Source organism: Nomascus leucogenys, chromosome 22a, assembly GCF_006542625.1.
Source record: "Nomascus leucogenys isolate Asia chromosome 22a, Asia_NLE_v1, whole genome shotgun sequence".
Lineage (NCBI taxonomy): Eukaryota > Metazoa > Chordata > Mammalia > Primates > Hylobatidae > Nomascus > Nomascus leucogenys.
In genome coordinates, this window is record NC_044402.1 from 15,110,999 (window position 1) to 15,125,589 (window position 14,591).

The window sequence follows — 14,591 nt, forward strand, 5'->3', positions numbered from 1 at the left end:
TCCATTCCCATATCCATTCCCATCCTTTGTTTAGCTGTAGCTATTTCCTTCCCGCCATGTTACTTAAGAGAACTGAGCTTCAGTCCAAAGCAAATGTACTTTGTTGCCTGTGAACATGGATCCCATAAAAACAAATGAAGGAGAAAGCAGAGTAGATTGCATGTCCCAGGGCCTGTTACCTAATCTTTATTCACGTCTCTGTTAGGTTTCCTTTAGTGCTGCTTGGCATCCTGAGCACAGCTTCTCTTTTTATGCCACCATCAAGCTTCTGATCTGATATCATCTGATATGTGTGGGTGAGAGGACTATGGGAGTATTTATGTACCTATGCCAATAAATCATTATCTTAAAGTTCTGGGGCCATTCTTGTGCATGAGAGCCCTGGGATGTCATGTAGGTATAAGATGCGAATTAATAGCCCTCATGAGTGCTTGTAACTTACAGAACCCACATTCAGTTTGATTTAATATCTTTGCGTGATTCAAAATGTCATCCAAGAAGACAGCCAAATACCTAGAGCATCTGCCACGGCCTGCAGAGGCTGGCTGACACGTTTGCACTGGCTGACCCACACTGTGGCTTTTTGGAAAGATGAGATATGTTCTAATGAGCAGGTTATAAATATCCCTGAGTTATGTCATAGGTGGTGGCAGCGCTTAATGTAAAGGGACTGGCTGGGGAGTGTTCCCAGCTCAACAGGCTGGATGCAGCTTTCAGAGAGGACAAGTGGGGTTTGAAAATATTGACCAGGATGTTACAAAATAATTATTTGTCTCTTAATGAAACATGTCACCAAATGTGTCCCTGTGGGGTGTGAGTAGCAGCGAGATGAGGTGTGCTCTGCTCACACTCAGGGAGCTCGGGTTCCAGTCGTCACATGCTCGCTCTCAGAAGGGGCCTCTGCCCTTTGCTTCTTTTTGTCAGTGTGGGGTTTGGAGGAGGGTTGGTTTGATGAATTTACTGGGCTTGATAAGTTTACCTTCTCAAAGATGCAGGGTGGTTGCTTGGTGGAGTTCCTGGTTTTTTTGTGCCTTTCATCTTCATATTTTACCCTTACCCATGTTGCGTACAGTGCCTTGCTCATATTCCTGTGCCCTTTTGCCCAGTGTTGTCTCCCACCTTTTAAATGACAATATAGATTTCAGTCCCACTCTACAGAGCCATTGAGAGTTTGAACACAGACTCTTCTAAGGTATCTTGCTTTTTAATTTGTTGGCCTCAACTGATTTTCAAATTTTTATTTTTTAGAGAAAATGTGCTCAGGGTTAGAAAACACAAAAGGCCATCAATCTTAGGTCAAATGTTTCATTTAACCAAAGATGGCTAGACACGTGCAGAGTAATCGTTTGCTTAAAATCTAGCCAACAGCTTTTATGCAGACAAAATGCATTGAAATGTGCATATAAAATATTTAATATTAATACTTGCCAGATGAAAACCGTCAAATTCTGTGTCCATACAGGAACTTGACAAGAGGAGTCGGAAGATTTAGAGAGCTTCTCAGAGCAGTTGAAACGAGAACGACTCAAAACCTGCGAATGGTAAGTGTGACCAGTGACTTGATTGAGGCCAGCAGGGCACTTGTCTCATAGGTATTTACATTCATATTTTTTTACATTTATGTATTATAAATATATGTGACATATATCACTGGGCTTGTGAACTTGGGAAAGCACTTTCACTTCTGTGTCATAATGGATATTTATGTGATGTATATTTATAATATATAAATAGCAGTTTACTCATTTAAAGTTCTTAGCATATTACAGAATTGTCCGGCTATCACTAATATTTAATTTCAGGACATCTTAATCACCCCCAAAAGAAACTCTATACTCATTAGTAGTCAATCCCCATTTTCCCCTCCCCCTAGTCCCTGGCAACCACTAATTTACTTTCTGTTTCTATGGATTTGCCTATTTGGGGCATTTGCTATAACTGGAATGATACAATTTGTGGTTTTGTTTTTTTGTTTTGAGATAGAGTCTTGCTCTGTTGCCCAGGCTGGAGTGCAATGGCACAGTCTTGGCTCATTGCATCCTGCCCCAGCCTCCGAGTAGCTGGGACTACAGGCGCGCATCACCACACCTGACTAATTTGTGGTCTTTTTGTGATTGGCTTTCTTCACTTAGCATAATGCTTTCAAGGTTCCTCTGGGTCACAGCATGATCAGTATTTCTTTCCTTTTTATTGCCAAATAATATTCCATTGTATGGATATATCACATTTTATTTGTCCGTTCATCAGCTGATGGACATTGGGTTGTTTCTACTTTTGGGCAATTACAAGTAATGCTGCTACGAACATTCATGTACAAGTTTTTGTGTGGACATATGTGTTCTTTCTCTTGGCTGTATACTTAGAAGTGGAATTTCTGGGTCATACGGTAACTGTGTTTAACAATTTGAGGTGCCGCCAGACTGTTTTCCAAAGCAGCTGTACCATATTACATTCCCACCAGCAGTTATGAGGGTTCCAATTTCTCCACACCCTCAACAACAGTTGTTATTATCTTTTTAGGTGTAACCATCCTGGTGGGAGTGCAGTGATATTCCACTGTGGTTTGATTGGCACTTCCTTGATGGCTAATGATTTTGAGCATCCTTTCCTGTGTTGTTGGCAGCGTTCTCTGCTGAAACCTGAGAATTGCACCTGTTAAGGCAGGTAGAATGTAGGCCCTCATGGCTGCCAGGGTGTTGAGGGGTTGGTATATGCTTATGATTCATACCAAACCCAGACAGAATAAAGCAGATTGGATCCTGAGGGCTGCTAGTTGTTTGGCTAATTACATTGACTATAAAACTTGGAAGAGAAATATACAACATAGTTAAATTAACTGGTTGGTTAGCAATTTGGCTCTCCTGTTGACCTGAATTCTTTCTTTTCCTTTTTAATCCTTTCACTTTAGTATCTAGGGATGTTCATTAGGTAGACTTCTATAACTTGCCCTACACAGCCATAGCCAGTGGGTGCTTGAGTGGAGGGCTGGTGCTTATTAAAAGCTAAGCAAATGCCACATGTCACAGTTGATGTAGCAACCTCATGTAAGATTGTAATTTATCTTTTTTTGCCCATACTTTTGTCTTTTCTTTATCATGAATCCTTTAAATGCTGTAGGAGATTATTCAGATGGGCAAGGCTAAGAGATTCATGTCATAGGAAATGACTTCATTGTGGTGTCTCCAGAGTTTTATGAGATGGAGGTACAACTCATGGGGCCAGATGGCCAAGCTGGGCTTTCCTAGAATTATGGGGGTGAGACAGGATGGACAACTTCACACACACACACACACACACACACACACCCCCTGCCATCACCACCACCAAGAGCTGTTGGCCTTCAAAATTTACTTATAGATCAATGTGATTTACAGGTGCCTTAAGAAGTTCAAACAAAATATTTCCATTTTTAGGATTCTTCAAGGCAAAAGAACCTACAAGAATATGGATAAAAGTTGTTGCCAGCTGTCTTTTCTCTCAAATTTACCTCTTCTTAGTATTTCATAAAACTTCCCAACTGGTCGATATGAACAGCTTCTTCCAAGATTTGGAAGCACATTGAAAGTAACTGACTGAATTGGCAAGTGTTTTCATAATTGTTTTAAAAGTGCATTTAAAAAGTCAGTCTTTCAAAATTGCTTAAATATGGAGCATTTGTTCCTGTTGTTGACTCTCACTGGTATCTTGATTTACATTGGATGTTAGAAAGTTTCTCCATCTAATGACATTCATAAGCAGCGTTTCCATCAGCCTTAATAACTATGATTTTTTTAGATTAGCTGATAATTACAAATTTATAATATTCTTATGAGATGGAAAAGTTGTTTTGTAAACTCTATCTGGTGTGAGATCGTAGCAGAGAAGGATTTAAAAGTATATTTTCAACAGTTCCACTCTTAGGTATATACTCCAAATAATTAAAAACAGGTGTTCCGCAGTGAGCTATGTGTGATTGCACTACTGCACTCCAGCCTGGGTGACAGAGTGAGACCCTGTTTCAAAACAAACAAAAAAACCCACAGATGTTCAAACAAAAACTTGTACATGGATGTTCATAGCAGCACTATTTATGATAGCCAAAAGTTGGAAGCAATCCACATGTCTAGAACTGATGAATGGATAAGCAACGTGTGGTATATCCATGCAATGGAATATCATTCAGCCATAAAGAAGAATGAAGTACTGATACATACACAATGATACGGATGAACCTTGAAAACTTTATGCTAAGTAACGGAAGCCGGTCACAAAAAGACCCATATCGTATACTTTAATTTATATAAAATGTTCAAAATAGGCAAATCCACGGAGCCAGAAAGCATGTTGGTTGTTCCCAGAGTCTGAGAGGGAGGGGAAGTGGGGAGTGATTGCCTAAAGGATATAGGGTTTCCTTCTGGGGTGATGAAAATGTTCTGGAACTAGATAGTGCTAATGGTTGCACAACATTGTGAGTGTCCCAAATGCTGTTGGATTGTATACTTTAAATAATTAAAATGGTGGCTTTTATGTTATGTGAATTTCATCACAAGTTTTAAAACACATACACACACAAAAAGGGCATTTAATGACCAAATTTGTACATAAACATCCACGTCTTATTTCAGGCCCACTTCCTACCTTTCTCTCCTTTGATTCTGAATTTATTTTATAATTACCAACAATTTAATGCATTTAAACTACAGGCTAAATGTAGGTTGAGTGTAAAAAGTAAAAAGTATGCTAGATATTGGTGATCTTGCTGGTAATTTCATATTTATTGTTTTTTTCTGAACTTCATTTGAGCTTTCAGTGGACATAACCAAATGGCCTTCTTAATAGGTAGAGCATTGGTAAAGTGATGTCTTTAAAATATGCAATCACTTCAAAACCCCATTTTTAAAAAATCTCTCAGGAAGGTTGATACCCTGAGGGAAAAGTAGACCTAGCATGAGCTATCTAGTAGTGAACAAGCAAACTGTTCAGGGCAGAAATTTTTACAACTTTAAAATCCCTCCATGGCAAATATATTCAGAAAATGAAATTCCTTGTTCATTTTTTTTCCTTTTAACATTTATTTCTCAGTTATAGTGAGTCAAAGTTATTTTTGCCAGTTGAAGTTTCCAGCAAAAGTCATTAGCTTATATGACTGCAATGAGATCAAAATGAAACTATAATGGAAGGTTTAAGAAAACAGTTCAGGAGCTGTTTAGGTCCTGAAAATTGTGTTCTTATGAGATCTTTACAGATTGCTCAGTTGGGGATGATCAGAGTGCATTTAATTTCACATTTTTATAGACATTTAATGCCAATGGGTCTTACTTGGGAATAATCAAGAAAATTTGCCTTTACCCAGTGGTTATCAGAAACCACTCTGTTGGTGATTTGGTTGGATTTAACTTTCCTTGTGGTGTTTTAAGAGATTTCATGGCCCGGCGCAGTGGCTCACGCCTATAATCCCAGCACTTTGGGAGGCCGAGGTGGGCGGATCACAAGGTCAGGAGATAGAGACCACCTTAACACGGTGAAACCCCGTCTCTACTAAAAATACAAAAAATTAGCCGGGCGAGGTGGCGGGTGCCTGTAGTCCCAGCTACGCCGGAGGCTGAGGCAGGAGAATGGCGTGAACCCCGGGGGGCGGAGCCTGCAGTGAGCCGAGATCGCGCCACTGCACTCCAGCCTGGGCGACAGCAAGACTCCGTCTCAAAAAAAAAAAAAAAGAGATTTCATATGGATGAAAGCTTAGCAAAGCCCTCCTCTTTTTAAAAAGGCTCCTTCTCAGAAGATCAGCAGTCTTTGTCTGCATCTTCAAAGAATGCTAAAACCTGGTGGAAAACCATGCTGGTTTATGATGCCACCTCTGGCTGATCATGGGCAGAGTGAGCTACCTTGGAATGCGGTGCTTCTCTTTTCAGAGGGATTTCTTTTAAATTACTTATCCTCTTCTTTGTTACTGGAAGATTATAAGCTAAGTGAACTGACATGCATCAGTCAACAGAACACTTCTTAGTACATACCACACATTCTTTCCCTCCATACATTATATTATACATCGTACTGTTTTAGGCAGTGGAGTTACAGAAGTTTGGGAAGCATATTAATCTGCATCTAACTTGGAGGACAGGATCCAGATGTTTCTGGGTTTTCACTGTGAAGAAGGGGATACCCATCCAGCTTTGAAGAAAGGACTTTCTTGATCGGGAACCATGTTCCCACTTTGCCTTCCCTATTGCACAAGGCCAGTGAGAACCTCTGGGCCAGAAGCCCAGGATGCACTGAGAATAGACACTCAGGTGCTGAGTCCTCGGGGTGGGAGGTATAGGGCCTGCCACTGGTACATTTAAGAAAGAAGATGTCTACAGTGGACATCGGATTGTCAGTGAGGATAATTTTTTCAGGGATAGCATTATCTAAGCTGAGTACAAGCATTCTGCCACGCTTAAGGTTTAGCACACATCATTAGTGATGCTAATATCTGCAGCTCACTTGTTACTTATAAGAGCTCTTGGGAAAGGGCTTAGCCAAAAGCTTCCGTTGTTTCAGGTATAAAACATGTTTAGTATTCCAGAGTGTGACAGATGGGGTGGCATTTGAAGTACATGAACCTTTTAAGTGTTCAAACATCTTAGTGAATCATATTTTCTTTTCTTTCTTGTCATAAACTGATATAATTGCCATCGTAAAAGAAAAATTTTTAATTATGAGCCTTGCAGTAGTGCTTAGCACAATGTGATGATATAAATATTTATTGACTGACTGAATGAATGACTAATACAAAATAGATTCATGGCCATGCTTTTCCTCGTTTATGTTCCCAGACAATAGCCAGGCAGCTGGCAGAGATCTTGTTGCGGGGTATGTGTGAGCAGAGCTACTGGAACCCTCTGGAGGATCCACCGTGCCAGTCACCTCTGGATGATCCTCTCCGCAAAGGAGCGAACACAAAAACCTACACTCTCACTCGGAGAGCCCGTGTCTACTCAGGAGAGAAGTATGAAAGTTGATGTCCTCACTTGTAGGTTATGGGATGGGAGGAAAACTTGGGAAAATTCAAGGATGATGAGAAGTACAAGAGTAGATTTTTTCCTTAAAAGAAAATCAAATGAACAAGTCTCATTTTCCAGTTGAGTAGAGATTCCTCATTACTGTTCTTAACTTCAGCAAATATCTGCGCACTAGCAGGGACATTTTAAGTAGGAGAATGCTCTCATCTCAGTGCTTGGGTGCCATTTGCAGCCATCAGTGTTGGTTTTTGGAATTTTCATTCCATTTATTATAAGACCTCAGCATCAGACAGCAATCAGAAATAAAGCTATCTGTAAGCCATCTAACATCTAACATCGATCTCATCCATCTAACATTTCTTTTCTTCAGCAATTCCTTGATCCTTTTGTTTAAAATCTTGTTCTAAATGGAACTAGATGTAAGAAGGAGAATCTAATATTTGCAAGTGATTGGAAGGTGATGTCTCTTTAGAACTTCTTTATCTTTTTTAAGTTTTAAATTTGAGACTTGATCACCTTGGAGGAAAATGGGCCAGAAAGTCACTACAGTCTTAGCATGAGCCTTCCCCAGGCCAGGGGAAGCCAGACAGAGGAGGGAGAGACAAGGAGAAGGGCTGGGAGGCCGGAATGGTTGTTGACTCATTCTCAGTGCCTCCCATTCAAGTCTTGAATTCCCATCTTTGCCTGCTCTTTTAAATTTTTAAATTTTTTTTATTTTTTATTTTTTTGAGATGGAGTCAGGCTCTTCTGTCCATGCTGAAGTGCAGTGGCACAATCTGCAACCTCTGCCTTCCAGGTTCAAGCGATTCTTCTGCCTCAGCCTCCCAAGTAGCTGAGATTACAGGCACATACCACCACACCTGGCTAATTTTTTTTTTTTTTTTTTTTTTTTTTTTTTTTTTTTGAGACAGAGCCTGTCTCTGTCACCAGGCTGGAGTGCAGTGGCGTGATCTTGGCTCACTGCAACCTCCACCTCCTGGGTTCAAGTGATTCCCCTGCCTCAGCCTCCCAAGTAGCTGGGACTACAGGAACGTGCCACCACACCTGGCTAATTTTTTGTATTTTAGTAGAGACGGGGTTTTACCATGTTGGCCAGTATGGTCTCGATCCCCTAACCTCGTGATCTGCCTGCCTTGTCCTCCCAAAGTGCTGGGATTACAGGTGTGAGCCACCACACTCGGACAATTTTTGTATTTTTAGTAGAGACAGGGTTTCACTATGTTGGCCAGGCTGTTCTCGAACGCCTGACCTCAGGTGATCTGCCCACTTTGGCCTCCCAAAGTGTTGGAATTACAGGCATGAGCCACTGCTCTGGCCTTTGCCTGTTCTTATAAGGACAAGACATGATGGCTTTTCAGAATCTCTGTGTGAAGGAAAGGGGAACACACATGAATAAATATTGAAGACCTTTTCCATGTTTTCAAATTAGAAAAACAGCTGAGAGGATGAGGTGGCTGCGTCTGAAGTCCCAGAGAAAGCACTATTAGAGATGGCGTGACTACACGCTTTCTCCATCCGAAGATCAAGATTTCAAACATCTGAAAATGATTGTTGTACTTTCAGAGGAGTCAGCATTTCTTCAAGGTTGCCACCTCTTAACAATCCTCTTAAGTTGACCCTTGCATTTCTCTCTCTTGTCACCTTCTTGTTCAAGTTTGTGTTTCTTACATGGATTCAGATGAGTTAGCATATTCGTAGCTTTTTCCCTAGGCTTATCTTAATTTAGTTTTCATCCCCCTTTTCTACAGCTTTGTTGAACCGTGAGTTTGCTTAATTCACAATCTGTGTTTACTCTTTAGTCCTTATCTGGATTCATAAAACATCTGTTCTAGCAATTTTCAATGCTCTTATTTTTAAAATGCTGACCCCTCATTATGAAGCAGGTTTGGGGTTCATTTTTAAGTGATATTTATATCATAAAAATAGACTAGAGTTTTCCCCTGCTTTAGACGCTTCTTAATAACCAAGGTGCCAGGTGCATTAAGGACCTCCATTCTCACCCTCTTCCCCCAGTCCACTTTGACACATGGCCGGAGCTCTGTGTCTCTTTGGGTGCCATCCAGTATGGCCTCACCCTTTGAAGGCAGAGAAGCTCACAGTGCTGGCCATTTCTCCAGTTCCTGAACCACTCAGATTTTGTCACTTTTCTAATGCCAGCTTTCCCATGTGTACAAGGAGAATTATAGAAGCAAAATGCAGCTCCAGAAAATGCAGTCATTAAAGGGAGCATTCCCATAGTAGCACTGGCTACTGAGTCGCAAGTTTCAGTTCACATGGATATGCGTGATCAGCTTTTAAAGAAACTGTTTTATTGAAACATAATTCACCTATTATACAATTCATCCATTGAAAGCGTGCAACTCAGTGGCTTTTAGTATACTTGCATAGTTGTGCACCCATCGCCATGATTGGAACATTTTTATTACCCCCAGAATGAACCCAGCACCTCTTAGCTGTCACCTTCCTGTCTCCTAAGCCCCTGAATTTCCATATGAATTTTAGAATTAGCTTGTCCATTTCTGAAAAAAAAAAAAAAAAAAAAAAAAATAGGCAGCTGGGATTTTAATAGGAATTACATTGAATTTGTAGATCAATTTGAGGAATATTTCCATATTAAAAATATTAAGTCTTCTGATCCATGAACATGAGATATCTTTCCATCTATTTAGGTTATCTTTAATTTCTTTCAACAGTGATTTGTATTTTTCAGGATGTAAATCTTGTATTTCTTTTGTTACGCTTATTCCTAAACGTGTGTGTGTGTGTGCAAACATGCATTATTCTTTTTGATGCTATTATAAATACATTTGTTTTCTTAATTTCATTTTTGGATTGTTCATTGCAAGTATATGGAAATACAACAGATTTTGTCAATTGATCTTGTATACTGTAACCTTGCTGAATTTGTTTATTGGTCCTAATAGTTTTTTTGGGATTTTCTATATCAAGATTGTGTCATCTATTAATACTAATAGAGATGGTTTTACTTTTTCCTTTCTAACCTAGATGCATTTTATTTTCTTCCTTAATTGTCCTGGCTAAAACTTCCAGTACAATATTGAATAGAAGTGGCAAGCGTGGACATCCTTGTCTCATTCCTGATCTCAGGCGGGGGAAATTATCTAGTCTTTCACAGGGTATGGTGTTCGCTGTGGGCTTTTTATAGATCCCCTTCATCAGGTTAAGAAAAGGACTTCCTATTTCTAGTTTGTTATTTTTATTATTAATGGGTGTTGAATTTTGTCAACTGCTTTTTCTGCATCAATTGAAATGATAATGTGGGTTTTGTCCTTTATTCTAATGCTGTGGTGTATCACATTAATTGATTTTCACACATTAAGCCAGCCTGCATCCCTGTCCAAGTCATGGTATATACTCCTTTTTATTATTGCTGGGTTCTAGTTGCTGATATTTTGTTAAAGATTTTTACATTTATATTTATAAAAGATACTACTCTGCAGTTTTCTTACGATGTCTTTGTCTGGTTTTGGTATTAGAGTAATATTGGCCTCATAAAATGAGTTGGAGACTATTCCCTCCTCTTCTTTTTGAAAGAGTTTGTGGAGAATTGGTATCAATCCTTTAAATGTCTGGTAGACTTCACCAGTGAAGCCACCTGGACCTAGGCTTTCTTTGTAGGAAGTTTTTTTTTTTTTTTTTTTAAATACAAATTCAATCTCTTAACTTATTATAGGTCTATTTATATCTTCTATTTCTTCTTGAATCAGTTTGAATAGTTTGCATCTTTCTAGAAATGTGTCTGCTTCATCTAAATTACCTAAGTTGCTTCCGTACAGTTGTTCATAGCATTCCTTTATAATTTTTTTGTATTTCTACAGGGTTGGTTGTCATGTTCTCTCATTTCTCATTTTAGTAATTTAAGTCGTTTTTCTCTTTTTTAGAGTCAGTCCAACTAAAAGTTTTGTCAATTTTGTTGATCTTTTTGAGGAACCAACTTTGGGTTTTGACTTTTTTCTATTGTGATTCTGTTCTCTGTTTCATCGATTTCTACATGAATCCTATGCCTTCATTTATCACCATCAGTTTTTAGCTTTGTCAATTTGTGGGTTCAGAGCTCTACTTCTTAGAATATTAGTAAAGAGGAACAGCTGTGGGAGTTATTCTTGTTTGGAGCTTCCCTTCTTACCAAGGCTGGACTCTGACCCATCCACATTGGCAGAAAGCACATTCTCACCATTCAGTTATGCCGGTTTGGAGGTGGGAAAGGGAATCCGTAGATAATGTGCAAACCTCATTTTGGCTAACAGTCTCCTTCCCCACAGTCTCTTATGAGAAGTATAATAAGTGTCAAGCAAAATTTAGATGGCAGAGATCCTTCTAGCTCCAGAAAACCACAAGGACCAATCAGAAGAGTTGGTCGTAATGGAACATAACTGAAAAACAAGCCCTGCCAGGAAGCTGCACCCCAGGTCAAAGAGACCTGGACGTGAAATGCATACAGGATGCTCACTCTGCCCATCTTGAATTTGAAAGGAAATACAATGTAGAAAATCCTGGATGGAATGAGAAGAGGGATCACCTGTCATAGGCTTCCTTGCTTTCTTTTCTTCTGGGTGGTTTCTGTGAAGAATTGTATCAGCTTTTGTTTACTTATTTTTTAGAGTCAGCTTTTTTGGATACACACCATACATAGAGAAAAATAAATCAAAAGTATGAAACTTGATGAACTTCCACCAAGTTCATCAACATATCCATGTAAGTAGCATTTGGTCAGGAAAGGACACTGCTGGAGCCCTACACACCCTCCCGTGGCCTCTCCCAGTCACCACCCCCATCCAGGGCAGCATTCTCCTGACTTCTGTCGCAATAATTAGTCTGGCGCCTTTTTGAAATTTATATACATGGAATCATACGATATGCACTCTCTAATGTTTAACTTCTTTTGTCTAACTTTATATTTGAACTATTCACCCATATTTTTTCATGTAGCACTGTTTTTCATTGCTGCGAGGTATTTCATTTTATGACTGTCCTCCAATATATCGATCCATTCTACTTGTGTTGTGAGTTTGAGTTGTTTCCCATTTGGGGCTAATAGGAACAGTGCTTCTATGAAGAGTCCTGTACATGTTTCTTTTTTCCCCCTGCATCTACATGTTTCTTAATGTATATATATATGTGTGTGTGTTTCCGTCAGTCAGGTATACTTTTTTTTTCATTGTATTTCTTCTTGTAAGAAGCATTTAAGGTAGCTTCAATAATTAAATGCACATTAGACTAGATAGTTAACACAAAGTAAAGCAGAAGATTAAAAACAGCTATTGTGGATACTGGTTAATATTGGATAATATTGCCAAGAAGCAGATGATGAAAAGATTCATTGAATGCTAGTGAGTGCCAGGCATTGTCTAAACTCCTTTGTAGGTCTAGGCGGAAAAGGTAATTATCATGGAATACTGAGTGTAGATCTGAACCTCCTGGTTGCCAGGAGTTTTTGGTAAGGATGGGGATGCTGTTTAAAATGGAAAATGGAGGGGTCTTGGCTGGGGAGGGCAGGACAGCCCGAGCCAGGCACTGGCCAGGCCCTTCCTTGGACACAATAAATCCTCAAGAGCTTGCAAAAATAAATAAATAAAATAAAATGGAAAGCAGAGGGATGTGGAAGGGTCAGGATGACTTCTTGATGGCCAAACCAAAGCTGTGTAAACGACCAGCTGCACTGCTGGCTGCCTGTCCTCTCCTTGCCTCTGGTGTACACAGCCCACCTTGGAGTTGTGGAGAGACCCGTCCTCTCAACAGGAACATGGAAGCACTTGTGCAAGGTGATGTTCTATGTGGGATTCACCTGACCCACTCAGCAGAGTGTAGCCCAGTGGACCGGCACTGGGCTGCATGAGGGACCCCTCTTTCTTTGTCGTGGGGAGATTTCTGACCTATGTGAATTGACACAAAAGGGAAGCGTGGTGAGGCCTCGATAGTCCTTACATCAGACTAGCTGATCCCTCATAATCAAGATGCACTCTTAATTTTCAATTTAAGTCCTATTCCTTTTTGGTACCCATTTATCCACATAAAACTGGGATCGATAGTAGATTCTGCCTTGGCATGTTTGCAGACAGTGTGACTTGGGGTCGGGGTGGGACTTCAGCCATTCTTGGCCTCCATGCCCCAGCTCTTATCTGGCTGGCTGTGGTTCAGAGGCTGTGTTTCTCCAGGAATTTCCTGGTAGTATCTCAGCCAGACATATTAAAATTATAAAGGAACCATTACTAGACCTTAGAGTTGATGTTGTCATTATTTACAAATCAACTTTCTCGTGGGTTGGCAGTGTTCAAGGCCCTCCCTGCACCTAAATATAGAGTTTTAGGGAGTGCCAGTGACCTTTAGACCTCAACTTGTCATTAGTTATATAATGGCTAACGATGACAGACGAGATGAAATGCAGTTGGGTAAAGTTGGATTAATTTCTTTTGTATGATTGTGTCTACCATTAAGGTAAAGTTTCTACCTTTCGGAGGAAATTTTTTTTTTTTTTTTTTTTTTTTTTTTTGAGACGGAGTCTCGCTCTGTCGCCCAGGCTGGAGTGCAGTGGCGCAATCTCGGCTCACTGCGAGCTCCGCCTCCCAGGTTCATGCCATTCTCCTGCCTCAGCCTCTCCGAGTAGCTGAGACTACAGGCGCCCGCCACCACGCCAGGCTAAGTTTTTTGTATTTTTAGTAGAGACGGGGTTTCACCGTGGTCTCGATCTCCTGACCTCGTGATCCGCCCGCCTCGGCCTCCCAAAGTGCTGGGATTACAAGCGTGAGCCACCACGCCCGGCCTTTTGGAGGAAATTTTTAAGAAAAAGCTATTATGTGGGAGCCCTGGCAAGATGATGATTACTACTTATACCTGAGAATTCTCGCCCTTGTTCCCTGTGTCTTCTGTAGAATCAGAAAATGAGTTGGTAAATTCATCCAAAGGAAGAAAATGGGCAGTTTGCCTAAAGGTCACCCAGTGAGTTGGCAGCATGGCTGAGACAAGGATGCACCCTCCCATTCTCAGCACAGCAGCTGCCCGCACTGCCGCCTCCTTTGCCAGCCCGCCAGCTCTTGGGAGCTTGTCCTCATGCCTGCTGAGCCCTGTTTTCTTCTTGTCCCCTTTTGTCCCCCACCTTCCCCTTCACGCAACTTCCTCTGGATCTAGGGCCCCAGTTTTCCCACCCTCCAAGGCTGAGGCCTGGGTACCCCAGTATCTCCCCCTGAGGCTCGTGGGCCCCAAAGAGGAGAAGGCCACAAAAGGAAGGCCCCAACAGTTTTGCCCCATTCACCCTGAGCTCCATCCATGCTTCCCTGAGCAAACAAGAGGGAAGAAATTGGCCGGAAATGGATCTAGAGAATTCATAATGATTGAGAAGGAGCCTTCCAATGTGTAGTTGTTTAGGTATGTCTCTTAAAACTACCTTTTCTCCCCCCACTTCTGCTGGTCTTGGGAGCTTTGCAGTGCTCCTGAGTACCCACCTTGCCTGCCACAAATAGGGAGGGTAGAGGAAGTGGAGCTGGATTAGGTTAATGTGCCACTTGTTAGCAACTATGGTAAAAATAACACAAACTAGCATTTAAGCAGGCTGGATGGCTCAAACAGAATTTGGAGATTAGCCATGGACTGAAT

At 40.8% G+C, this 14,591-nt stretch overlaps 1 protein-coding gene across 3 annotated transcripts in view; it reads left to right on the forward strand.

Annotated features, from left to right (window-relative positions):
* Window positions 1-14,591, forward strand: part of TTC7B (tetratricopeptide repeat domain 7B) — a 276,135-nt gene that overhangs the window by 119,072 nt on the left and 142,472 nt on the right. For all 3 annotated transcript variants that reach the window (XM_030802487.1, XM_030802485.1, XM_030802486.1), the window contains exons 6-7: window positions 1,463-1,541; window positions 6,795-6,967. In XM_030802487.1, coding sequence (XP_030658347.1) covers window positions 1,463-1,541; window positions 6,795-6,967 — 252 coding nt within the window. The remainder of the gene's footprint in view (window positions 1-1,462; window positions 1,542-6,794; window positions 6,968-14,591) is intronic.